The sequence below is a fragment of the Trichosurus vulpecula genome, chromosome 9 (genome assembly GCF_011100635.1).
Source record: "Trichosurus vulpecula isolate mTriVul1 chromosome 9, mTriVul1.pri, whole genome shotgun sequence".
NCBI lineage: Eukaryota > Metazoa > Chordata > Mammalia > Diprotodontia > Phalangeridae > Trichosurus > Trichosurus vulpecula.
In genome coordinates, this window is record NC_050581.1 from 122,465,441 (window position 1) to 122,491,222 (window position 25,782).

The following is a 25,782-nucleotide window of genomic DNA, read 5'->3' on the forward strand; positions in this document are numbered from 1 at the left end:
TCACAAATGTGCAAAATGCATTTGGTCAGTCGAAACATTGGATATTTTTTTCCTTTAAAAAATGCAAAAAAACTGAGAACAATCTTCTCTCTCTCTCTCTCCTCCAGAGGAACAGGAGAAAATACTGGTTTTTCCACAGCCCGCCATTGTCTGTACACATGGTCAGAATATTACATGCCTTTTTTTTCTTTTAAAACGAGTTTGAATGCTCTGTACTCCAGAGAGCTTGGCTTTATCTGCGCCCCCCCCTCCCCCCTCCCCCGACAAAACAGTAAACTCAAGCTTATATCTTTAAAAAAAAAAGATAAAGAAACAAATGCCACCACAATCTTGGGGCTCTTCAGGAAGGTTCCCAAGGGTGCTGGCACTTCCCAGCTTGCCTGCTGATAAGTCTGTGTCCAGACTTCCCCACTGCAGAGGCTGCCGACAAGGGAAGAGGGGGCAGATGGCACCTGTGGCGCCTGCCCTCTGACATCACCACCGGACAGCAGGATGCTCAAAGTAGCCCCTGACTCAGAATATTTTCTCTTCCATCTTGAAAAGCAGCAAACGGACCTTCCGTGGCTTAGGGGAAGCAAGTCCTCTTAAGGTTGTGGCCCGTAGAGGAAGGGGCCCACAGGCGATTTTCACCGGCGGCCCACGTTACGTGGTGTGTTTTGTTTTGTGAAATGCTTGAAGCTCCAGTTCCTTTGAAAGAATCCAAATGCACGCCCCCCACCCATGGGGGCCCCCGGCCTCATGTCGACTCGAGGGTGTTGAGCTGGAAAAGGTTGTGATTGGTGGGTGTTGTAAAGTACAACTGCTCGCTAGGGACTCGATTGTCACAGGGGCTGCTCAGGCCCAGGGTCCTCTCAAAGTCCAGCAGCTGCCCCATGAAATTGAAGTTTGGAGAGATGTTGGACTTTTTCCTCTTTACAAAGTCATAGGCATCATTCAGAGACAGGTTCAGTTTCTGCATCAGGTAAGCCACGGTGACGGTGACGGAACGGCTGATGCCCGCCAGACAGTGCACCAGGATCCCGCACTTGTTGGAGCGAGCCTCATCTGAAACAGAGGGAAGGGAGAAGGACTGATGGGTGAGTCCCTGCATCAGGGGCCAGCCAATCTCCCACCCAGGCCTTAGCCTAGAGTACATTCATGGGCACACAGTGACGGACCGCTAAGGGTTTTTGTGTTGACTATTCAAACAGCCTAGAACATCTATGGGTGATGGGAATGGTTACAGTGAAAGGAGAACCGGACTTAAAAGTCTACGAACAGGGAAGTGGGGCTCTCACCAGAAGTTGGCCAATTCCAGTTGCCTTTTCCCTATCAGTAAAATGAGCCCTGCTCTTCTCCTCTAATAGAACTGGGGGATAAAAGGAGCCTTGGCACCCTTCGTATCTAACCAGAAGTGAGGGACTCGCCCAAGGTCATGCAGTTTAATAAGTGCCAGGGCAAGAAGAGACATTCAGGGGTCTGTTGACTCTACATCCAATTCTTTCTCTGCTGTACCATGGGGGCCTCTGGTCTCCAAAGCATTTTGGAAAGCGTTTTGAATTGTAAAGCATGCTGTGCCAGTATGAGTTCTGATTACTGCTGTCCTTTGGCACAGCCCACCCTGGGCATCATGCAGGCACACTTCACTCTACACAACGGTTGTGGTCCTCAAAAGTGGGCTAAAACCTTTTTTTTCCCTCTCTCCCCAGCCAATCAAATCCTTTTTTCATGAACAAGAAGAACTTGCTATTTAAAGGCACTCTGTGGCGAGTCATGAATCATTACCCTTAAATTTCTTTAGCATAACCTGGATTTTCATACATGTGACTTGCCTAGAGCAGGGCTCCCCCTCACAGTGAACGCTAATCATAAGACTCAGCTCTGACCCTTAAGTACTCACTCACCCCTTCCAATTCTCAGGGACCACTTAGCTTAACCAAGATCTCTCTCTCTCTCCCCACGCATAGAAAGACACAGACACAGACACCACCACCACCAAGTGTGTCACCATTGTGAGACCGTATCCTCAGGTTCCCTGATAAAAGCAGTTGCAACCCAGGCTACCCACCCAGCTAGGCCAGTTTCCTTACTCTATTCTTTGTAAACACTAGACTCATTCCAGCCTCTGGGTCTTTGTTCATGTTGTTACCTGCCCTAGAATCTACTAAGATGGCTAATAGTTACTGGTGTGAAGTCCTGGAGTTAGGTCCCCTTTTCGTGACTTGACGGGGGTGATAAAGCTGTTCTGGCAAAGCCCTGGCAGGGCCTATGACAGCAGGAAAGCTTTGGACATGGACCCAGTGATGGCCTGCTGGATGGTGTGACATCTGAGGAGCAGGCCAAGTAAGTATTCCAGGTTTATCACCAGAAAACTGACTACTAGGGGATGAATTTCAAAAACAGCCCCATGGGAAAACCGTGTATTGAAGTATGGGAGAACTAGGGATCCATACTGGTGCAGGAAGTACCCATAATAAAAATCATACATAGACAAGATGGCGTTTAGAGCTGGAAGCGCCATCCTCCAGGAGGGGACTGAGACCCAGCAGTGACACAAACAGTCTGAAGGTTCATACCAGGAACACTAGGTAGCAGGGTCAGCATTCATCCTCAAGCCTTAGGACTCCAGAGTCAGTGACCTATCCAACCCAGGGCCTCCGAAATCATGGACCTTGGGAGGACTAAAATGTAAAGTCATGTGCTACAGTTCCAAAAACTCAAATGCCCTAGTATATGACAGACAATGACGGAGCAGAGAGCAGCTCCTATGGAAAAGATTTGAGGGTTTGGGGGGGACCCTAAAAGCTCAAAAAAAAAATCAAGCCCAATATGGAAGTCAAAAATGCACTATCTTAAACTGCATTAGGAGAAGATTATAACCTAGGAGGTGATACACCTGTGGCCCTCTGTCCTAGTCAGACATCTGGAGTACTGTGGTCACTTCTGAGGACCACATTTTGGAAAGAACTTTCCATCAGACCTGCCTAGTTTGCCATTGTGAAGGGGATGGTAAGAGGTCTATAAGATATACCAGCTAACATCTATATTTCTCTAATAATATACATTTTACAGCCACCCTCATTTAACCCTCCCAATAACCCTGAGGTGAGACAGCACTCCCATTTTATACATGGGAAAATCGTGGCTCGGAGAGCATGGTTACCCAAACAGCACGTGTTAGCGGTAGAAGCTAAGCCTAGGTCTTCCTGATTTCTAGTCCAGGCAGGGACCTTTCCATTTCATCACACGCCCTCTCCAACAGGCCACCTGAAGATCTCTGGAAGAACCCAGGGATGTAAGGCCTAAAGCAGAACAGATCTGGGCAGAGGCAGAGGAGGGACATACCTGCTTTTAACTATCTGAGCTGTCATGTGGAGGCCGGGCTTTGGGGGACAACAAGTTGTCAAGAGAAAAACTTGGACGTTTATACGTTAACGGGAAGACTTCCCTGTCATGGGAGGTCCTTACACTGCAGCTGGGTAACACCCCTCATTGAAGGAATTCCAGTTCAAGTCAACTCTCCCTGACACCCTCCCCCAGCTCTCCTTCCAGTCAGGACTTTTCCATTCATCCTCAGTACTGCCCAATGAGCACAAAACTTCCTGCCCTATTTTCTGTCCGTAGGGCACAATTTAGCATTTTTATCATATTCAAATGGGATGAATAAAAACAATGTCTTGTGCTTTCCTTGTTTCAGCTGGAGGAGTCTTATCTGGTCAGCGTGGGCACTGCCCAGGCCTGCTCCTCCCCTGGCTCCCCAGACTGCCTGGCCTGGGCTCCCCCACAAGACCTCCAGGTACAGCTTTGGGACACAGAGGAGGCTCAGCGGATGACCGCGGTAGTGGGCCGCTCACACGGGTGTTGGGCGAATGGGCCAGCCCAATGCGTTATCTAGACCCTCTGAGCTCTGACTTGGGAGGAAGGGCAGGGGGTGTGGGATGGGGGCTGTGACGGGGATAGGATCAGATTATAGGCTGTTAAAGCTTTGCTCTTAAGGGTTATGCTCTTTCTGGGATCAGCCTCTTCCCATTCTCAACCTCTCCTCCGTCAGATGACTTCCTGTCCTTCAAGTGTGTGTGTGAGGGCACTGTCCTCACTTGGGTTAAGACACCAGGATGTGTGTCCTTGGGGGCCCCAGGCCCAGTGACACACTCCCTGATGGGAAGCCATTTCCTCTCTCACTGGTGGTTGCTTTATGGAGAAGGCCGGTACATGGAGACCAGGACAGCCTAGCGCCCCCGGAGTCAGTGGCCTCTGCTACCAACTCTTCTGCTCCACACTCTCAGTCTGTTTCCTCATGTGTAGTAAGACAGTATAATGGAAGGGAATAAGTGTTCTAAAGCACCTACTACGTGCCAGTTCTAAGTGCTTTAAAAAACCCCCAAAAAACAAATATAATGTCATTTGGTCCTCACGATGATCCTGGGAGGTAGGAGTTATTATCACCCCCATTCTACAGATGAGAAAACAGAAGCAGACAGAGCAAAAAGAGGTTTACATGACTAGCTCACATAGCTAGTAAGTGTCTGAGGCTGGATTTGAATTCAGGTCCATCCACCATCAGCCTCTGCAACAATGGGTCCTGTGGAGGTGGTATAGTATACTGGAAAGAAGAGGAGATTGGGAATCTGTGGACCTGAATTCAAATTCTGGCTGCCGTATTTACTAACTCAATGGATTTGCACCTCTGGGTGAGTTTTCTCATCTACAACACAAGAGTGGTGGCCCGGGAGATTCATCAGGTTCCTTAGGTGTCTAAACCCTCCAATCTCTGTTCTGCCTCCCTAACAGACTGGACTGGGGGGGCGGGGGGGATGCGCAGTATAAAACAACCAAACAAATAAATAAATGCAGCCCAGGGGCCACACCTGGCTCCTGCCATTCCTTTAATCGGCAGCCTCGGAAGAGACCAGAGAAGGCAGGGTGTCTGGGGTTAGACTCTCCCTTCTGACAGCCCCGAGCCATGATGACCCTGAGCAAGTCCAAGGGTTCATGAGAGTAAAGGGCTGGAAAGGACTTGGAGACGCTAAGCCCAGCCTCCTCATGGTGCAGAGGCTGCTGAAGCTCAGAGGGTAAGTGACTTGCCCATGGCAGTAACACAGATGAGATCTGAACTCAGGTCCTGACTCCAAATAACTCTGGCTTCCCCTGAAACTTTCTGAATTATAAGCTGCTGACATGTAAAACGCGGATAATATCCACACTTCCTATCACACGGGGTCATTGCAAAGAAAGTGTTTTCTAATCCTCCAAGAGCTATAAGAACGGGGGTAGCAATAAGACAGTAAGTATGATATTTCTTCTTCTGAAGGGATGTCCTCCAGCCACCCCAGGATGAACCAAAAGCACTGGGCACTCCAACCTCGCAGCTGCCCACAGAGCAGTCGCTAGTCTAAATGGGAGCTGCAGGGGGTGGGGGGTGGGGTGAAGGAGGAAGAGGTTATGGCAGGGTACCTTCCCCAACCAAGCCCAATCCCAACCCCACCTTTCAGCACTCCTTCCTCCCAATTCCTAGGCTCTGACACCTAAGTCCATCAAACAGTTCCCTTAGGAGGATGATGTGGGTAATTCCCTCATTTCCTGTTATGAAATCCAGCCATGGCTAGAGACAGGCACCAAAGCATGCCCAAGGCTGAGTCCAGCCCTTAGACTGGGCAGGTGCCCTCTGCCTTCCTGACCAGCTCCCAGAAGGAGGAGGAAACTGCCACTCACCAGCACCAACAGTACCAACTATCCCCAACCTCCTCCTGCCCAACCAGTCTACACCTGGCCAGGGTCTCAGGAGACTCCAAATCCCGGCCTTGGCTCCTTCCTCCTTTTCCTGGTGAGTGATCACAGCATCAAAGACAGGTTGGTAGTAAATCATACACATGTGGGGGAAGAAGGGAAGACTGCCTCCAGTTACCTTCTCCCACTCCTCTCCTCTGACCACAAACATGACAGCTTGGTGGGACAACATGTGAGGGAGGAGGCTGCAACTGTGGCCTCCCCTATCTTGAAGAAGCAAAAAGCTGAGCCCAAGGCTGCCCTGGCTCTTTAGCTGAGAGAGAGTTTAACCCCCTACCTGGGTGTCAGGAAGTATGATATGGAAGCATTTCAGGGGGGTCTCAGAGGAACTGGCCAGAGTTCTATAGGAAGAATTCTGGCATATAGCAAGGTGCCCCCTTGAGGTTACTGAGTCACTCCCAACAAGACCCAGATACCCAGCCTCGATCAGACAGATCAGTGACTGAATGACCTTAAAAACTCCCTCAGTCATTTGTCTGTGATTTAGTCAACTAGCTTTTCACCCCTGAAAAAGAAAAATCCTTCTTTGTATCAGATTTCTTTCCCAAGTTCCCAAGTTCGACCACCTGGCAAACTCATATTCACTACATGAGGCCGTTAAAGGATGTTCTACTAAATCCTACCAGAAGCCCCAAGCGGGCCTTTGGCTCAGCAGATGGATCCCAGGCCTGAGAGATTTTAGACAGGCAGAGCAGACAGCCTCTCCAGAGCGAAACCTCACAAGGCATGACACACCTCCGTCTGGCACTAAAAAAGGTATGATTCAGAAAGCAACACACACACACACACACACACACACACACACACACACACACACACACGTGGGAGGTCGATGAGCTGCACTGTTTTGCCTGGAGACCAGGACCAGAAAACAAGACCATGAGGCTGGGGGAGGCAGCCCCAAGACTCCCCAGGACAAGTCGGGAGCTGCCTGGTGGCAGGGCAGGATCAGGAAGAACACAAACACACACTCCTGCTCACACACATATACACACACACAGGGCCTACCGATGAATGTGATGGCTTCAGGGAAGAACTGGGAGAGATTCTGACTCCAGTGATCGGAGATGGGGATCTGTTTGTACTTGAACTCCCCTCCGTGTTCAAACATGTTGGGCAAGTTGGGCGTCACATTCAGGATGTACTTGATACCGTACTTCCCCAGGACATCCAGGTTGGTGGAGTCCTTGGCACAGCCCAAATACAAGTAGGGCAGGATCTGGACGGGGAAGGCTGGCTGGTTAGAGGGGAGGGGGCTGCCGTCGGACTCGGTGGCACTGCCGGGCTCTCGGTCGGACTCTCCGTCCGAGCAGTCAGAGCTGATTCGAAGGCCGCCCAGGCCCAGGACCGAGGCCGGGGGAGAGTTGCTGGGAGAGGACGTATCCAGGCTGGTCTCACAGTGCTCCGAGTACTCAGTTTGAAACTTGTTGAAGCCACCTGGGGAGAAGACAAAGGTGGGTCAGGGCATTGTCACCTGGGCTCTCTCCACCCTGATGACACCTCCTGACACTGGTGTCTGTGAGGGCCAAGGTGGCTTCTGGCTAGGGGGATGATCCCAACAGACCCTCTCCCTCAGAAAAAGACAAACATTCTACTCTGTCCTGCGAGAGGACAAACAGTGTGGTACAGTAGAAAGGGTACTGGCTTTGGAGTCAAGGGCCCTGGGTTCAAATCCAATCTGACAACGGCTCCCTTCATCACCTTTGGCAAGTCCCAACCTCCTGGGCCTTGGGCTCCTTACTTGTAAAACGTAGGGCCTGGACTAGAGGGTCTCTCAGGTCCCTTCTGGGTCTAGATCTATGATCCTAAGCCCCTAGGGCCTATTCCCAGCCCCCAAAGCAATCACTAAGTCAAAAAAACTGAAAGCCACCACGAGCCTAGCTATGGAGGGGACAGAACACCCCAGGCCTGCTCATACTCTGAGCTGGGGAGACAAGACTCAAGCACAAGAGACAACCAAAGAAGACACAAGATGGTGTATGATTGCTTGTCTTGGCCTTGAAGATGGTCAAGACAGAGGAAGGGAAGGGGATGGTGGGCTAGAGTAGTCAAGGAAGGCTTCCTGGAAGAGGTGGCACTCGAGGTGAATGGTCTGTTCCCTTTCATACACCAGGGACACAGCCAGGACCTCACAGGAAGGCCCCATCCCAACCCCCACCTCCCTCCTGACCCTCAATAATAACAGAATATGGTATGAGGAAAAACAATGGAATTATAGGCAAAAGACCCGTTTTCCAATATTAACTTTGTCACTGTGTGACCTTGGGCCAACCATGTAATCACTCCCAGTCTCTGGTTCCTCCTCTGAAAAGGAGGAGGCTGGAATAAGTAATCTCTTTGGTCCCTTCCAACTGGACAATGTTATGATCCTATGATCACCCTGGAGCAGAGGGTGGGGAACAGCTGCCTGTCCATCTGTTCATTCAAACATTTATTTAGTCCCTGCTGTATACAAAGTGCTGTGCCCAATTCCAAGTCCCAGGCTTCCCCTCAATCCCAGAAGCCCCTAGGGCCAAGGGCCTCTGCCTCTAATCCCTAGGAATGGGGCTATCACCTCAGAGAGCCAGATAAGGGAGCTCCTTCTCCCCCAGGCCCCTCCCCAGGACTGGAGAGCATCCCTCCAAGCTGGGCCAGGTGCTCCTGGAATCTGCAGCAGGAGCAGCAGCAGCAGCAAAGCAGGGCAGGGCCAGGCCTCCCCTGTCTGGCCTCCCCTCCCCCTGTCCCCGCCAGAGAGGCCATTTTGGAATGTTAATTGGAAACACAAGCAGTTTCCAGCCGGCTAGGGGCAGCTCTCAGCCAAAGGGGTTGCGGGGGGGGTGGGGAGTGGAAGGGTTCTCCGGAGACAAAATGGGCAGGGGGGTTCCCATCTGGGTAGGCAGGACTGAAGCCCGTCAGGCCTTTGGGCAAGGCCAGAGAACCTCTGGCCAGAAGCCTGGACTCCTGGGTCCCTTCCTCCAGCTGAAATTGTATTGTTTCCTTTGGCTGGGGCGGCAGGGGCGGGGGTAAGAGCTTCCCTCACCCCTCCACTGGCAGGGGCTGCCTCCCTTCCTCTCTTTCCCTCCCCCCTTCCTTCAAAAAATGAATCCCAAGCCTAGTCTGCAAGAGGGGGTGTCCTGCTCAAGGGGGTTAGCTGAGGCCAAAAGGGATTAACTACAAACTTGCCAGAGGGAAACCAAGGGGAGCAGTAGCTTCCTCCCAAAAACTCTGGGCCCGGGGATGTGGTATGAAGGGAGAAAGAGAAGGGCACTCCAGGGTCCCCACCCACCTGGAGGGACCAGGGTGACAGCCACCCTCCCCTCCACCACCTACACTATTCCTCTTCAGCAACTGAAGGAAAAAAAGCAAGGAGGGGAAAAAAGTTTGTTCCTCCCACGGAAATCGTGCAGGGAAGGGAGAGGGGGAATGGAGGGGGGTCCCTGCTTCGGGGTCATGGGGGATGGGAGGCAGGGCCAGAGAGAGTAGCTCCTCAGCACCACCAGGTGGGGTAGCTAGAAGGGAGGGAGGCCCGGGAGTTGTCCCCATTGGGCAGAGCAAGATAGAGGCCCCTAGGCTTGGTGGTTTCGTGGGATGTAAAGGGGTCTGGAGTGGGGGTGGAGGGGCTGTCCCCCCCTGGGCCTCTCAAGTCTCTCTATTTTACCTCTCCCATACGCTTAACCATTTCCTAACTAACAGCGATGATTAACTGTGAGCACATCTTGGCCTCCCGTACCCCCAGACTGGAAATCCTCGGAGGGCAGGACTGTTACTTTTCCATTTTTGTCAAGCACCTAGGAGGTATTTAATATATGTTTACTGAACTGAGGGCCAACTCAACTCCCGGAAAGGCAAACAGATAAGACAAGGCCCAGACTGGGGAGAGGGGTTCCCCACAGGCTGATGAGGGGGGGAAGAGAGGCACAAAGGGCTCCAGAGAAGGGAGGGGACCCCAGCCCCTGGAGGGTGATTAGGGTGGAGTCCCCAGGGAGGGGACACCAGGGCCAGGGTCAGATCAATCCCCGTGTTTTGGGTCAAATTCTGGGTTAGGGAGGAGGAGAACCTAACGCATGGAAAGGGACAGACAAGACAGTTAAGTATGGGTTGGGGGGGGGGGCGGGCAGCTGGCATCCAGAGGGGAAGAGAGATAGTACAGATCTGGGAGGGGACAACATAGAAATTGGGGTCTGGAAGGGATAGTCTGGGTTAAAAGGAGGGGTACCCCAGTTCCAGCAGGAGTAAGGATAATCAGCCTGGGTTAGGGCAAGGGGGGCAGGTTCTGGGGCGGGAGAGAAGGATGGTCAGTTTGTGTGAGGACAGAGGGAGAAAGAGTTTCTACTTGGGGAGTAAGGATAGTCAGAGGATGTGTGGGGAGGGCAGTTCCTGAAAGGTGGGGGGAAGGCAGAGAAGTATGGTCAGTCTGGGTTAGAGGGGCTGAGGCAGTTCCCATTGGGGGCGGTATGGTGGTTGAAGTCTGGGTAAGGGTGAAGGAGCTCCTAGTTCCAGTGCCGGGTAAGAATAGTCAGCCTGGCTTAGGGTAAAAGGAGGCAGTTCCTAGTTCGGGGGGGGGGGGGGTGGTGGTGGTAGAAATAGTCAGAATTTTGGTGAGGGTGAAGGGGCACCTCAGCTCCTAGCTGGGGGAGGAAAGAATCGCCAAAGTCTGTGTGCAGGTGAGGGCGGACCCCAGCTCCTAGTTCCACACTGGGTAAGGATAATCAGTTTGGGTTAGAGCAGGGGGCCGCTTGCTAGTTGGGAAGCTCAGGATGGTTAGTGTGGATGAGGGGACCCCAGCTCCTAGTTGGGGGGTGGTGGTAAGGGTGGCCAGTGCGGGTGAGGGCAAGAAGGGTCCCAGTTCCTATTTGGGTGGTAAGGATGGTCCGGGTCTACGTGAGGAGGGGCCCCAGTTCCTAGTTCGAGGTGTAGGGGGGGCGTTAAGGATGGTCGGAGTTCAAGTTAGAAGAGGGGGCAGTTCCTAGTTGGGGGGGTGGTATGGCTGATAAGAATCTAGGTGAGGACGAGAGGGCAGTTTTTAGTTGGGGGGGCTAGCACGAAGGAGGTCGAGGGGTCCCAGCTGGGGTGAGGGATTATGGGTGGCCAGTGTGGGGGGGAGCGCGCGGGACCCCGGCTGGAATTGGGGGAGCTCGCAGGGCCCCGACTGGTATGGGGGTGGCTCGCGGGGCCCCGGTTGGGTGGGGGGAGCGCAAAGACCTCCCCTCCCTCTTCCCCCAGCCCCTGGCCGCCCGTACCTTTGAGGTAATAGGCCTGGCAGCCGTCGTCGCGCAGCTTCTGCAGCAGGAGGCCGAGCACCGAGCTGGGCGCACCGGGCTCCGCCTGCCAGTCGGCCGTGGCCTCGTCGTAGAGCAGCACGGTGGCCGCCTTGCAGCGCTTGGCGAAGCGCTCCTTGTCCTCGTGGTTGGGGATGATGGAGCGGATGGGCAGGTTGCCCTTCTTGAGGCGGCGCAGCATGAGGCCGGGGATGGCCAGGTTGATGGCCGTCTCGATGTGGGACGACTCGAAGAGCTCGTGCGGCCGGCAGTCCAGCAGCAGCAGCGAAGCGCCGCCGCCCGACTCGAGCTCCTCCTGCAGCCACTCGGCGCTCTTGCACGGCATCGCCACCGCCATGGGCGCGCGGACCCGATTTTTCATCGGGATCGCGGGCGGGCCTGGGGGCCCGGGCCGGGGACGGGCCGCGGGCGTGGACGCTCAGTCGGTGGCTCTCGGACGGATCCCCGGCGGCCCCGGGGCCGCAGCTGCCCCCGCCCCTGAGCCCCGGCGCGGGGCTGGGCCAGGGTCCGTCCCGGTCCGGCGCTCTGCCCGGCCGCCTCCCGGGGCAGCTCGGCTCCTTCGCTAGCTCGCTCGCTGGCTCACTCGCTCGTCCGCCCGCTCGCTTCCTCCCGCCAGCCCTCCCTCCCTCCCTCGCGGGCTGCAGCCTGACAACTTCAATTAAAAAGGGGCTTCTGTAGCAGCGCGGCGTGTCCTCCTCCGGGGGGCGGGGCCTGCGGCGGGGCAGGCAGCCCCGGCTCCAAGCCGCGCCCACACCCCGAAGCCTGCACTCGTCTGGCCTGCGGAAATCCGCCCAGCAACACAAAAGGCTAAGAAGCCTCGGGGAAATCCACGTGAGCACCGCCTTCTCAGCCACCCAGGCACCACCCCGCCAACTCAAGCTGCTTCCCTTCTGTTACTACTCCCAGCCTGTCCCCCAGAGCTGCTAGATTTGGGGGCCCTAGCAAGGCCGCAGGACTGCAATCCCGTGTCCCCCCACGGCCCGCATGCTCCCTTTAGCGGCAGAAACAGCTTAAAAGGACCTACCAGAGGTCAGAGGAGCTGGGGCTGGAAAGAGATCAAAGAAATCACAGAATTTCAGAGTTGGAAGAGACCTCAATAGCCTTCTTTAAACAAACAAAAAAAAATCCCCTCTACAACGCACCCAAGTGGCCATCCAGCTTATTTTATGGAGCTCACCTAGCACAGCGTCCACTTTTGACAGAAGAGGATACTGAGACCCAGAGACTCGTCTAAAAATGTTGGACAGGAGAGATTCAAATCTGTCTCTTGATTAAATAAACCCAGAGCTGCCCAGTTCATTCTAGCAGGCCAGGCTGCAAAGATCGAAGGGGCAGGAGCATTCATCCTCTATTCCTCCCACAGCCTTAAAAGACTTCCTGAGCAGGCTGCCACCCAAACTTCATGGCCCTCTAGTGAAGACTGGACCGCTAGAAGGGCTGGAGTCTTTACACCCCACGTCTTTACCTCCAAGTGCTCAGGTCACTCTCTCCAATTCAGATAGTCAGTTTCCTTCCTGGGACGGGGAACCCAAACCTCGGCTCTTCAGTCTTACAGAGCTGGGCTGGGTGTCCCCTTCCCCTACCAGAACCCATCTATCCTGAAATCTACAAAGCTTCCCCTTTAGCATGGAGAGTGTCACTCAGCTAACCTCCCCCCACGGCCCATTGCCTAGACTTGAGTCTGGAGGCCAGAAATCTTGGGACTCCCGTCTCAACCAAAGGGATAATTGCCCTAGGGTGGACCTCTTTGGACACAACACAACCTAGCCTTTCTGCCCATTTCAGAGCCAAACGCTGGGAGGAAGGGGAGTGACTCAGTGCCCTGCGGGTCCAGACCCTAGTTTCTCTGGGCAAAGACGAGCAGAGAGATCCTGCTGACCACAGACTGGAAGTAAAGGACCCTAGATCGTGATGACCCTATAGAGAGGCTGCGCGCCCTTTAAGAAGGCTTTAAAAGCTGGGTTTAATGATTGACCACAGTTTGAGGAGACACGTGACTTTCCAGAGGCGGAGGGGGGAGAGAAAAAACTCTTGTCTAATCCCTCGCTTTCTTCCTCCCTCCCTTTTCTCTTCCCTCCCTTTCAGTTTCCCCAAACCACCAATCAATTCCTGTGGTGGGCGGGAGCGATCCGCCCAGGAGTCCAATCCGAAGCCAGAAAGGAGAGGGCGTGGGGAGGAGGGGGAGGAGGGAGAACGGAGCGCGAGAGTGGGCGGAGGCTGGGGGGCGTGCCCCAGCGCTATGTATCGGATTGCCGGCTGCAGGAGCGCGGACAGCGAGGGGGCGGGCTTAGAGGAGGTGAATGGAGCCGCAGGTAGAACTGTAACAATGTGACTACTTGGGAGCCCGGGAGGGCCTAAGCACGCATGCGCAGGACTCGGCCTGGCAGGCGCTGGGGCAGTGAGGCAGCCTGTTCTGCGGTTCGCTGGAGGCGGCCACGGGCTCTAACGGAGTTTGCAGCTGCCGAGTCTCCACCCTCCAGCCGCCGGGTCTCCTGGCTGCTCCGCTGGGACAGTGCGGGATGGGACGGGGAGTGGGACTAGAAAGCAGAGGATAGGCACCGCTTGTGCAGGGGCTGCCTCGTCCTGGAGCCCAACACCGGGTATCCGGCCTGACCAAACCTGACCCCCAGGGGAGAAGGTTTTGGTGTTCACTTTATCACTTCATCACCCTTCCACAGCATCACCTCCGTTACTCGCTCTTAAACTCTCAGAAATCATCCTTTCTGATGCAGGGAACCCCATCTCAACATCCTTGATGGGAAGTTGTCCAGCCTCTGCTTGAATACTTCCAATGACAGGGAGCTCGCTGACCCCAGAAGAATCCCAGCTAGGTAGTGGACAGAGCGCCGGACTTGGGAGTCAAGGAGACCTGAGTTTCAAATGCTGCCTCAGATCCTCTGGCTTCCTTCAAGTCTAAGCTAAAATCCCATTTTTCCTGCTCCCCCTTAACACCTTCCTTATGTATATAGCTTCTTTGTACGCAGTTGTTTGCATGTTGTCTCCCACATTAGACTTTGAGCTCCTTGAGAACGGCCGTTTTTTGGCCTTCCTGGCACATAGTAGGGTGCTTAATAAATACTTATTGTCTCAACTAGCTTTATGACCTTGGACTATTCAACCTCTCAACCCTGGTTTCTGCATCTGTGAAATGGAAATGATAATACACCCTATCTAACAGGGCTGTGAGAACCAAATGAGAATTTATGTAAAGTACTTACATACATGAGCTATTCCATTCGTAGCCTTGATTAGTAGGAAGTGTTTCCATATATTGAGTCATATGGAGCCCCTTTTCAGCTACCCCTTTTAAAGTCCTGGTTTCTTCCCCTGGGACCAAGAACTGGTCTGATTCTCCTCCCTGATATTAAATACTTAAAGACTGTGATCTTGTTCTCTTAAGTCTTCTCTAGGTCAAATACCTTTTGTTCCTTTAACTGGTCAATTACCGGCTAGGTTTACTTGATCTCTAAATACATTCCAGTTTGTCAATATCCTTCTTCAAATATGGCACCCAGGTCTGAAGAAGATATATATTCCTTATGATCTGACCAGGGCAAAGGCCATGGTTCTAGTCATTAGAGCTCACATTGACTTTTTAGGTTGCCACATCATGCTATTTGATTAATGGGTCAACAAAGTATTTATTAAGGAATGTCCTCCCTCCTGCTGTTTATCTGTTCAACTGCCCATCCTTTAGAGCTCAATTCAAATGCCACTTCCTGGAAGCTTTTCCTGATTGGTATCAACCTTCCCTCACAGACTTTATATGTACACACCATCTCTTTACTGTGCTTATGGTGAAATCATATAATTATTTGTATTTCTGTCATTCTGATGGGATGTCCCCACAGGGACTGTGTCTTATTCAAATGTTGTATCTCCCATAATACCTAACACAGGTATAGATGCTTAATATGTTTGTGGCAACGGGAAGAGTTTCAAACTCATTTTTTAAAAGTCCATCCCACCATAGTTAATTCACACCCATTCCCACTGTCTATGTATACTCCTTTTATTTTTTTAAAGATTTATTTATTTATTTTTAGTTTACAACATTCAGCTCCACAAGTATACTCCTTCTAACTGCCCTAATAATGATAAACTTCTTAGGAGTTACATGTATCATCTTCTCATATAGAAATGTAAACAGTTTAACTTTACTGAGACTCTTATGATTACTCTTTCATGTTTACCTTTTTATGCTTCTCTTGAGTCTTGTATTTGAATGTCACACTTTCTATTCAGTCTGGTCTTTCCATCCGGAATGCTTTGAAAGTCCTCTGTTTTATTTAATATCCATTTTTCCCCCTGAAGGATTATACTCAGTTTTGCTGGGTAAGTTATTTTTGTTACAATCCTAGCTCCTTTGTCTTCTAGAATATCATATTCTAAATTTATTTAAAATGGAAGCTGCTAAATCTTGTATGATCCTGACTGTAGCTCCACAGTATTTGAATTGTTTCTTTCTGACCTCTTTGTAATATTTTCTCCTTGACCTGGGGGGCTCTGGAATTTGGCTATCATATTCTTGGTAGTTTTCATTTTGGGATCTCTTTCAGGAGGTGATTGGTGGATTCTTCCAATTTCTATTCTACCCTCTGGTACTAGGATATCAATAAATTCTTGAAATATGATATCTAGGCTCTTTTTTTTGATCATGACTTTTAGATAGTCCAATAATTCTTAAATTCTCTCTCCTTGATCTGTTTTCTAGGTCAGTTATTTTTCCAGTGAGATATTTCACATTTTCTTCTGTTTTTTTTCATTCTTTTTTTATTTTGTTTTATTGTTTCTTGATGTCTCATGGAGTCATTAGCTTTCACTTGCCCAGTTCTAACTTTTAAGGAATTCTTTTCTTCAGTGAGCTTTTATACCTTCTTTTCTGTTTGGCCAGTTCTGCATTTTAAGGAATTCTTTTCTTTGGTGAATTTTTGTACCCTTTTTTCCATTTGGCCAATTCTGCTTTAAGGAGTTCTTTTCTTCAGTGAATTTTTGTACCCTTTTTTCCATTTGGTCAATTATGTTTTTTGAGGTGTTATTTTTTTCTGCATGCTTCTTTTAACAAGCTGTTGATTTTCTTTTCATAATCTTCTAGCATCTCTCTCATTTCTTTCCCCAATTTTCCCTCTCTCTCCCTTTCAGGAATTCTGTTTGGGCTTATTTTAAAGTCACATTTTTCTATGAAGCTTTGCTCACTATCTGGCAGGGGTGTTGTAAGAAAAGCACTTTGAGTGGTCCAGTATTATAGATTCCTTAGAGCCAGGTTGGTGTGGGCCCTTGCCCGTAAGAGCTGTGTTGGAGCTTAGGACAGGTTTAGAACAGAAGAACCACAAAGGCCAGGAATGCAGAAAGCAATAAGACTTTTAATTCTCATGAAGAGAGCTTCAAAGCCTAAAGAGGAAGTCTCTGGAGGTCATGGTGGAGAGCATGGTGGGGAAGGAACAGCAAAGAAAGGATATGACTGAGGTGGTGACCAGGAACCTCCCACCCCACCCCTTCGCCAGTAAACTGTTCTTCTAGGCCGAGAAGGAACCGGGTCAGCGATGGCTCCTTGTAGCCAATTCTGCCAGACTAACCCATCACTACCCAAGCCAGGCTTGCCATACCACTGTCCTCTGGCCACCTTCATGGTGCTGCCACCCACCTGCCATGTGCATTTTTAGCCTCCACCCCCCCCTTTCTATATCACCTCTGGGAACAATAATTAAATCCCTGCTACCATTCCTGGAAAGGTCATGTCAATCAATCACCTTATAGCAACAGTCACCATCCCTGGGACTTCCCGGACTAAAATACCCCTGTCCCGACACCGATACTACTTCCTCATCTGGGTTGCCTCCCCTTGTTAGAATATAAATTCCTTGAAGGCAAGAACTGTCTTGCTCTTTGTGGATTTCCAGCACACAGCACCATGCCCGGTGCATAGCAAGAGCTTAAGAAATGCTTTTTCTGTCTTTCATTTATTCCTACTAGTCAGTATATGGGATGCCTGGGCCCAAATCGCCTTCACTCCACACAGCTCCTGGTTATGGATTGCTTTTTAGTGGTGGGGAGGGGGATGGTGAGGTTGGTTCTTGCTCAGTCTGGTTGATTTTCATCTCTGACATACATGGGCATAGAGCTTTGAAGTATTGACTAATTCAGGAAATGCAGTAGAAACAAATAGGAAATAAAAGCATGGGGTGTGGACATATTTTAAAGGGGGCAGGCCAAGTGACCATTCCCAGCAACCACAGCAGAGGCAGTTTCAGACAGGCCCATAGACCCTAAGTAGTTGTGAGTTTTTTTTTTAAATTATTATCACAGTGTGTATTTCTGGAGGAGGAGAATATTGAGCCAGGGTACAAATGAGAGAAAGGACCTGGGTTCCCTGGTTCTGAGTTCAAATCCCATCTCTGACATTACCCATGTGACTTTGGGCTAGCTACTTGACCCCTGGGTCTCAGTTTCCTCATGTGTAAAGTGAGGGGGTTGAACTATATGGCCTTTGGGGTCCCTTCCAGATCTGGACGTACGGTCCTGTAAAGCAATGACTTGACTCTGCCCAGTATCTTGGAGCCTTTTCCAAAACACCTTATAAATTGTAAAGCACCCCATGACAGTAGGCTTTTTCAGATGTGGGGTGCTTGTTGTAAGGTGATGAAGAAGGTGATTTGGGTTCATTTAAAAAAAAATTAATTTTGTTGTGGTTTGGGTTTTTAAAAAAAACAACAACTTGATTTACCTGAAAGATTTCAGAAACTATTGTGTGAAGAAAGGGCTGTGTGTTTTCAGGTATCAGCTAAAGTTCAGACTCTCCCCTCTCCCTCCCCTCCACCGCCTTCCCTATCATTATAGTCAAATGGCCATGGAATTTAGAGCTAAAGCTCAGAGACCTTCTAGTTTAAGTCACTCCCTTTACCAGTGAGGAAACTAAGGCACAGAGAGGCTAAGAAGCTTGCCCAAGTTCTCTTCCCTCTCTGGGCCTCAGTTTCTTGATCTGTAAAGCAAGGTGTCTATAAGCTTGCCCAAGGTCACAGTTTGTGACGGAGTTAGATTTTGAACCCAGACTCCATATCCAATGTTCTTCCCCCTCTCCCATGCTCCTTGAGGCAACAAGGCTTTTTACATGAAAATCAGAACATCTTAGGGTAAGAAGAGGCCTTAGACACTCTTTAGTCCAACTATGACCTGAAAGAAGAATCCCCCTCTACAATAGCCCTTGACAATGAGTTGTTGAGCCTGTTTGTGGCAGGCAGAACTTGATTCCTGGGCTGCTAGCTCCTTACCAGACATGAGTTGGCTGCCACATATCTCTCTGCAACCCCAGCCTCCCTCTTCCCTAGTAGATTTGTGGGGTCTCTCTCTCTCCTTATCTTTCCACCCCTTGAACTCAGCTCAGCACAATTTTCTCACCATGGATGGCCTGAGAGAGGCAAGGTATAGATGGATGGATAGACAATTAGATAGACATAGAGATAGATATCTAGCTGGTGGACATAAACATATATATGTATATGGATATATAGATATCTAGCAATCTAGCAGACAAATTGATTGATAGGCAGAAAGAAAGAAAAAAGAGAGGAAGGAAGGAAGGAAGGAAGGAATGAAGGAAGGGAGGGAGGGAGGGGCGAAGGAGGGGGGAGGGAGGGAAGGAAAGGAGAAAGAAGGGAGGGAGGGAGGGAGGGAAACAAGGAGGGAGGGAGGAAGGGAAGGAAGGGAGAAAGAAGGGAGGGAGGAAGGGAGGGAGGAAGGAAGGAAGAGAGAAGGGAAGGAAGGGAGGAAGGAAGGAAGAGAGAAGGGAAGGAAGGGAGGAAGGAAAGGTAAGCTACATCCAGCTAGAGCCTGAGGGGCTGCTTGGTGGTATCACTAAAAGTGATCACATTCTCCACGCCAACTTGGGGCCCTTCAAGCCAGGAGAAGTAGGGCTTATCTACCATTGGGACAGTGTGGTATAGTACTAAGAGCCTTACACTGGGAATCAGGACTGGGTTCTGATAAACAACTCTGTCCCCAAGTTCTCTTCCCTCTCTGGGCCTCAGTTTCTTGATCTGTAAAGCAAGGTGTCTGAACTTGGTGAACTTCAAGGCCCCTTCCAGTTTTGAAGGTCTGACACAAACGTTGCCCTGGGTCACCAAATTTCAAGCAGCAGGGGAGGAGAAACAAGCTGGCCTGGTTCCTTGTGGAGGAAAAATGACTTTGATCCTTAGGCCATGGGGCTAATGACAGGGGCTTTCAGGGCGCAGAAGATGGGGCAGGGAGGTCAGGAGTCCAGCCAGGCTTCTGGGATGGATACCTCTTAATCCCAGCCCAGAATCTGCCCCTGGGAATGGACAGGTAGAAGGTGAGGCAGCCTCTGGGAGGGATCAGCTGGCCTAGCCAGGTCACCTTGTGCAAGAGAGATCTGGGAACTGGGAGGAATGTTGTGCTGGGGTGGGGGTGGGGTAGAGTGGGATTTGATCTGGTTATTCTGTAACTCCTCCTGGAAAGCCTCATCATGGTGTGGAGATGACCCTGGGCTCTCAAAGACTGTGCCAGCAGACAGTTGGGGTATAAACTGGATCCAGCCAGAGGCTCTGGGGCTAATCTCTGGGTTAAGGTCCAGGGATGGTAATTCTGAGCTATCACTCAAGGTGATCACATCTTCTACCTGCTTTCAGTGAGAACAACTGTAGAGATCTAGATCTTGGGTGTAGGACCTGCCTACCTGTAGTTCAGGACTGTGCTCCCTATGGCTCCTGGTCATTCTTGGTAAGGCAGGGGCTCCAGTGGCTGCCCTCCCCTCCGAAACAGAAACCCAGCCCCAGGAATCTACATGTCCCATCATGCTTTTTTGTCTCTTGGGCCATATGGAGGTGGTGGAAGAGGAGATTGGCACATCAGCATGCCAGAGCCTGCTAGCCAGTGCGCCCAAGATGGGGGTGGCTGCCAGGGGCTTGATTCGTAGGAGGTAGGGCCTTGGCAAAGGATCAATGGGGCCAGCTGGAAGGGTAATTTCCACAAAGAGGGGGAGGGTCTCTCTTCCCTAAGGGTTTTGATCCCATTCTGCTGTTACACTAAGACCTACATTACCTAGCACACAGTTTACCTGGATCCTCAGGAAATAGGTTAGGAGCTGCACCAAAGTTTAGGAAACAGGCAAAAGGAATGAGAATCAGATGTTTAGTTAAACCAGTAACCTAGCAAGGTTTTCCTCGGGCCTTCTGGACATCTAGCCCTGGATTTAGAGAAACTATGGGTTGTGGGAAAGATTGGGGAGGAGGGGGTTGGAATTCAGAAGAGAAGTAGACCCAGGACCTACCCTCCGACAGTTTCAGGTCCAGGGAAGATAAGGGGGAACAGATCCAGACCCTAGCAGAGCTCCCAGACTAGAGGAGACAATAAATCAATGATTGTTTATTAAGCATATACTATGTGGCAGGTACTGTACTTGGCACTAGGAATACAAAGTTCCTGTTCTCAAGGAGTTTAGATAAATGCAAAAGATACAAAATAAAAACAAGAACATTTGGGAGGAGTAGGTAAACCTAGACCCTGCCCCAGCGAAGTCCCAGCATGGCAAGGAAGACAATATAGGAACTACTAAAGCAATGGTGTCCAAACTCTTTTGAGTGTGCATGCCATCACATCTCAATGGGTGTATAATTATTTGGACATTATATCTCTACCATCATGCAAATAATTATGCACGTTATAAAATGTAGCCAAAAATAAGAATTAAAAAAGCTATAAGATAAAGAGGAAATGATGCTGGATCTTAGAATTGAGAGGGAACCAGTGGAGTTTATTAAATGATATGGGCAGACCTCTTTAGGAACATCACTGCATGTGGACGATGCATTGAAGATGGAAGAGATTTCAATCAGGGAAGCTAATCAAAAAATGTGAGAGATAACGTAATGAGATCTGTAATCTATTACAAGCCATCCATCCATGTCTATTTATTCATCACCCCTTCGGTCCTCTCTGAGATGAAGAATGAAAAAGGATAACACCAACAAAAATCACTCTGAACAGTACAAAATGAAAAGAGGGGAGGAGGCAGGGCTGTTCTCCACTCGTCGCTGTGCTAGAGCAGTGATTCTATTGCTGCTGTTCATCCTTCGTTTTCAAACAGGACCGGTGACATCACGGGGTGACTGATGTCTTGACTTGCACATGAACTGGATTTAAGTGAGGCAGAGCTGTGCAAAATCATCAGCCTCATTCGTTCTTCCAGAATCATCAAAGTCCAGTGGCAAGACAAAAGTCAGGACAAGTGGTGATGGCCCAGCCTGCAGCACAGATTCTACCCTCCAAGGGGCACCTGCTATAACTACAAAGTATTTTGGAGATAAGTGGTGGGTATGGGATAGGGGGATTTTCCCAATGGCATCTGTGTAACTGCTCAGAAGGGGAGGATGCACACAGGAGGGAAGAGGAAAAGTGGGTTAGTCTTGGGGGATAAGGTTAAGTGTATTGTATTAGGGAAAAGCAAGTTTGTGCTGGTGGTTGTTTGACAGCTAGCTGTCTCCATTAAAAAACAAAACAACTACCTATGACATCCTTTTAAAGTTTAATCTGCAACATCAACATTTTCTCCATCACTGTTCTTAAGTCCAGACAATCAACAAAACAAAACTCAAGCCCTGATCTGTACTTTTGCCAATTTCAGAGGTGTAAATGCTCACACTGAAAATTTAAGTCGGCTCTCATGTGGCTCCAGCACACACCCGGAGACACGGCTCATGATTGGTTGTAATGGAGAGGATGGAGAGGTTGCAGTCTCTGGTTGGTTGATACCTCCCTGGGTCAGGCCACCGTCCTCTTGGAATCAAGTCATCCCCACCTTGCTTTGGAGAACAGCATAGTAGAGGACCATCTCAACAGTGTACAGTTGTATGCCAGACAGTAAGTGCTGTAGCTGATCAGAGATGGGCCAGTCAGGATCAGAGGGTCAACTGCTACAGTTGGTGGTTAATCAATGCTTTTTGGTTGATTGAGTGATTGGTTGTAAAGGCCTCCTGAAGGAGAAAGGTGGAGAGGAAGGAGAGTCCATTCTGCATGGGGAGAAGGGTGTGAGCAAAGGCAGGGAAGTTGGATTAGTCTAGTATTGTGGAAAGGGAGGAGGTAGGGCAAACAAGGAAAGCAGGGACAGTATAGACATTGCCAAACACACAATTCCCAAGGACTGTCCGAATGTGATTCTTCTTTTTCTCTATAACCTGGACAATGATCACTGACATACAGAGGGAAGACCCTGAGACATCCTCTCCCCACTCACCCTCAAGAATTCTACGTAGTAATTAGCATACGTTTACATATGGTTTTCAAAGCGCTTTCCTCCTGGCACCTCTCTGTGATGTAAATACTTACAGGCATCATGCCCATTTAACAGAGGAGGTATCGTGAGGCTCTGAGAAGTGTCTTACCCATGACCATACTGCTATCAGGTGCCTAAGGCAACATTCAAATTCAAGTCTGTGGCCTTTAAAGTGCAGTATTCTAATTCATTATACAATACTGCCTCTCAGTCATAGAACAGAAAATATTTCTGCTGGAAAAGGCCTTAGAACAGAGAATGCATATCGCATGGGGAGGGGATAGAACCTAGAATATTGATCATCAGAGGGAAACTAGAGGCCACCTAATCCAACCCATTCATTTTGGAGAAGATTTAACCCAGTCCTGAAGAGGAGCAGGGATAAGGGATGTACTCAGGCCCACACAGTGTGCCTGCAGGGGGTCTCTTGGCTCCAATCCCTCCCTCTCTACACCCTTCTGTCTAGTCCTGTGTGCCATCCCTGCACCCCTCCCCAAACCCCTGTCCCCACTCCAAACACATACCACAAAGTCCACGTATTGTCCAGAGATGGGGCACTTTCCCAGATAGAAATTACTGTTGGGAGGGATTCTTTAATTGTAGAATTAGTGGTAGCAAAAGGGGTTTGGAGGGACTGGAATTTCCCTGGCTCCCTCCAGTCAGTAGGAAGAGGACTTGAGGTTACCGTCCATCGGGTTCTGGCTCCAGGTTAGAAACCTCAGAGATACGAAGCCGCTTTTGCTGGCTCTAGTCCCGAGCCAGGCAGTACCCACTGGTGTGGCTAGGACCTTCTCTCACACTTCACCTGGCCTGGCATCTCCTCCCTAGGTGTGGCTGCAGTTACTTTGATCCCAAAGTCTCTGGCATGTAGAACAAGGTTTTCCCCTTTAGATCGGGAGTTCCCTGAGTGTAGGGCTGCGTCTTCCTCTGAGGTCTGGGGCTTCTTAAGGACATAGCTGTTTCTCCCCTCAGACCAAGAACTGGGCTATGTTTCCCCTTTAGACTGAAGGTTTCCTGAGGTCAAGGCAATGTCTTTCCTCCAGACTGGAGACTCCCTGAGGGCAAAGATTGTTTCTCTTCCCAGAACAGGGCCTCCCCAAAGGCAAGAATGTGACTTCTCCTTCCCACCCACACAACCCAGGGCATGGGAGAACCTTGGTGGGTGGTTGCTAGGTCACAAAGCCATTAGAACTCCCTTTCTGACAGGAGCTGGCACTTCCAGAGTTAATCTGGGATTGGGTTCCTGGTGCCAGATGGATGGCTTTCTAATCTGGGTTCTCTCTGACGTCCTGCTATGAATAGGCTGAGGCGAGGGATGGGGTGCTGGAAAAGGGGGGCGAGTGTGGGTGCCTCTGCACGTGGCACCAGCCTGTTCCCCGTGCAGGGCTTCTCCCCATGACAACTGGCCCCAGATGCTGCCCATCACCTCTCCTGCTCAGAAATGAGGCCTGGGCTCCTGCGCCAGCTCCATCGGGCCCAGGAAGCTGGCTCAGCATCTCAGGAATCCCTTGTTTCTTCCTTCCCTTCTCCTCAGGGCAAGGTCCCCCTGTCATTTCTCTGGATGCAGGCTCTCAGGCCCTCAGCGGCAGAGGGCTCCTTGCTGGGACCCGATAATAATCATTCACATTTCTCCTTTATGAAGGTTCACAACCCTGTGAGAGAGGTCGTCGGACTATCATCCTGTCCAGTTTACAGATGAGGAAGAGAGATTAACTCGTTACATGCCTTGCCTTCTCCATGATTCCTCGTTCCTCTCTGATGCACGTGCTCTATGATGCCATGCAGTATTGTCTTCTGTGTTTTGCTTTATCTCTGAATGAGGGTTTGAGTCGCACGAGGGCAAAGACAGTGCTGTATGTAAACTTCACACATGTCCCCACCCCAGCCCAGCTCGCTATACTTTGACACTCAGATGGATCTATGATTTCATACATGCCACAGCCCATCCATGTCTTCATGCTAGGAGAAATCCTCTGCAGGAAGCCTACCCATTATGGGAGTCCATAATGCCTTGCAACATTATTGCCTTTTGGGTGATTAGGAATGCTCATTCTTTGGAGATTCCTATATGCTATGACTCATGGCAATGAATTTTTTTTTTAAGTTAAATTGAATGAAGCCATTTGCCTGAGGTTGCCCAGCTAGTAACTTTTGGAGCTTGGATATGAAAGTGGGCCTTCTAATCCCAAGTTCATTGCCTTTCCAGATCAGATCTGAGATCCTATCACTTCCCATTGGCTGTTAGTGTTTCAGGGCCAGGGAAAGCAAAACCCAGGAGCTGTTTCCCTGATCTAGCCTAGATGCCAGGAAGCTGTTCCCTGGGTCAGGCTTTGTGATTTTGCACGGGCAGAACTGATGTGCTGACCTCACAGTGGTTATGAAAGGTTTCGCTTCTTCCCCTGCCCACAGAATATGTTTGTCAGGGCCAAACTTCCCTAAATCGTCTCCATGGCACGCAGGCTGATGCTTGAATACACACAAACACATAGAAACACTCCACCTTGCAGAACACGCCGGTACCTGTGTGGGAAGTACCATGGTTTGGCGTCCTCAGGAGGGTGGGGCAGGTGCTCCCCAAGGTTGGCAAGATCCAGGGCCGTCCCCTTGCTCCCCGTCACCCACCTGCTATCTAGCAGCGCATTGCCTGAGGTGGGGCTTGTTGACTGTTGCTGTGGTCACCGTGGCAACCATTTCCAGGAATGAAAAGGGGATTTACACCTGCTTGGTCCTTGCAACCCCTCACACCACAACTGGAGAAATGGAGGCATCAAATGGTAGAAATAAAGGCCACCAAAGGACGTGGATTAATCCAATATTGATTAAACCCTTTTTCCCTCTCTCACCCCGTGCTGGGTGTTTGGGGGAAAGGGAGGAAGAGCTCGTAGTCTGGAGACAAGAAACACACAGATAATAGGGGAATATTACAACAATGCTTGATTGATTGCTGGGTAATGTGACCCAGAATGTAAGGGCTAGAGGAAAGCAGAGAAAGGGGATATCCATGGGGGCTGGAGGCATCTGGGAAGGCTCCTTGGAGGCGGTAGAGCTTGAAGAACGGGTCAGATTTGGATTGGCAAGAGTTGCTCCATATACCTCTATGAGGGGGCAAGAACCCAGTCCTGGCAGTGGCATCAGCTATAAGAGCTCAGGAAGAAAAAAGGGAACTTCTCTATTCTCTTTCCATCTTTTCTTCTTCCCAGAAATCCCTGTGGTGGGCTTAATGAAGAAGAGTTCTTCGAATGATCTCCTTATTAGTTGTATGTTTTAGGGATTCCTTGAAGCAATTTGATTTATCCATAGATTTACCAAAGAAGTTGTGGGTAAATGTTTGTAAATAATAATAATAAATGTTTACAAATCAATAAATGTTTGTAAATAATATTAGGGCTGCTAGGTGGCACAGTGGATAAATCACCGGGCCTGGAGTCAGGAAGACTCCTCTTCCTGAGTTCAAATCTAGCCTCAGACACTTAC

The 25,782-nt window shown here is 50.1% G+C and overlaps 1 protein-coding gene across 1 annotated transcript; it reads right to left on the reverse strand.

Moving 5' to 3' along the window:
• Positions 1–247: 247 nt before the first annotated feature.
• DUSP7 (dual specificity phosphatase 7) lies at positions 248–11,473 on the reverse strand. Its single transcript, XM_036739703.1, has 3 exons — positions 10,986–11,473; positions 6,775–7,203; positions 248–1,044 (listed from the first exon to the last, which is right to left on the reverse strand). The coding sequence occupies exons 1-3, from the start codon at positions 11,383–11,385 to the stop codon at positions 737–739; spliced, it is 1,137 nt and encodes a 378-aa protein (XP_036595598.1). The 5' UTR covers positions 11,386–11,473; the 3' UTR covers positions 248–736.
• Between the last annotated feature and the right edge of the window lie 14,309 nt (positions 11,474–25,782).

Excerpts from the sequence above, each read along its gene's own strand:
- DUSP7 (XM_036739703.1), bottom strand. The coding sequence starts at position 11,385 with ATGAAAAATCGGGTCCGCGCGCCCATGGCGGTGGCGATGCCGTGCAAG. Across the intron at positions 7,204-10,985 it reads CCAGGCCTATTACCTCAAAG|GTGGCTTCAACAAGTTTCAA; the intron begins GTACGGGCGGCC and ends TCTTCTCCCCAG. Across the intron at positions 1,045-6,774 it reads TGAAGCCATCACATTCATCG|ATGAGGCTCGCTCCAACAAG; the intron begins GTAGGCCCTGTG and ends CCTCTGTTTCAG.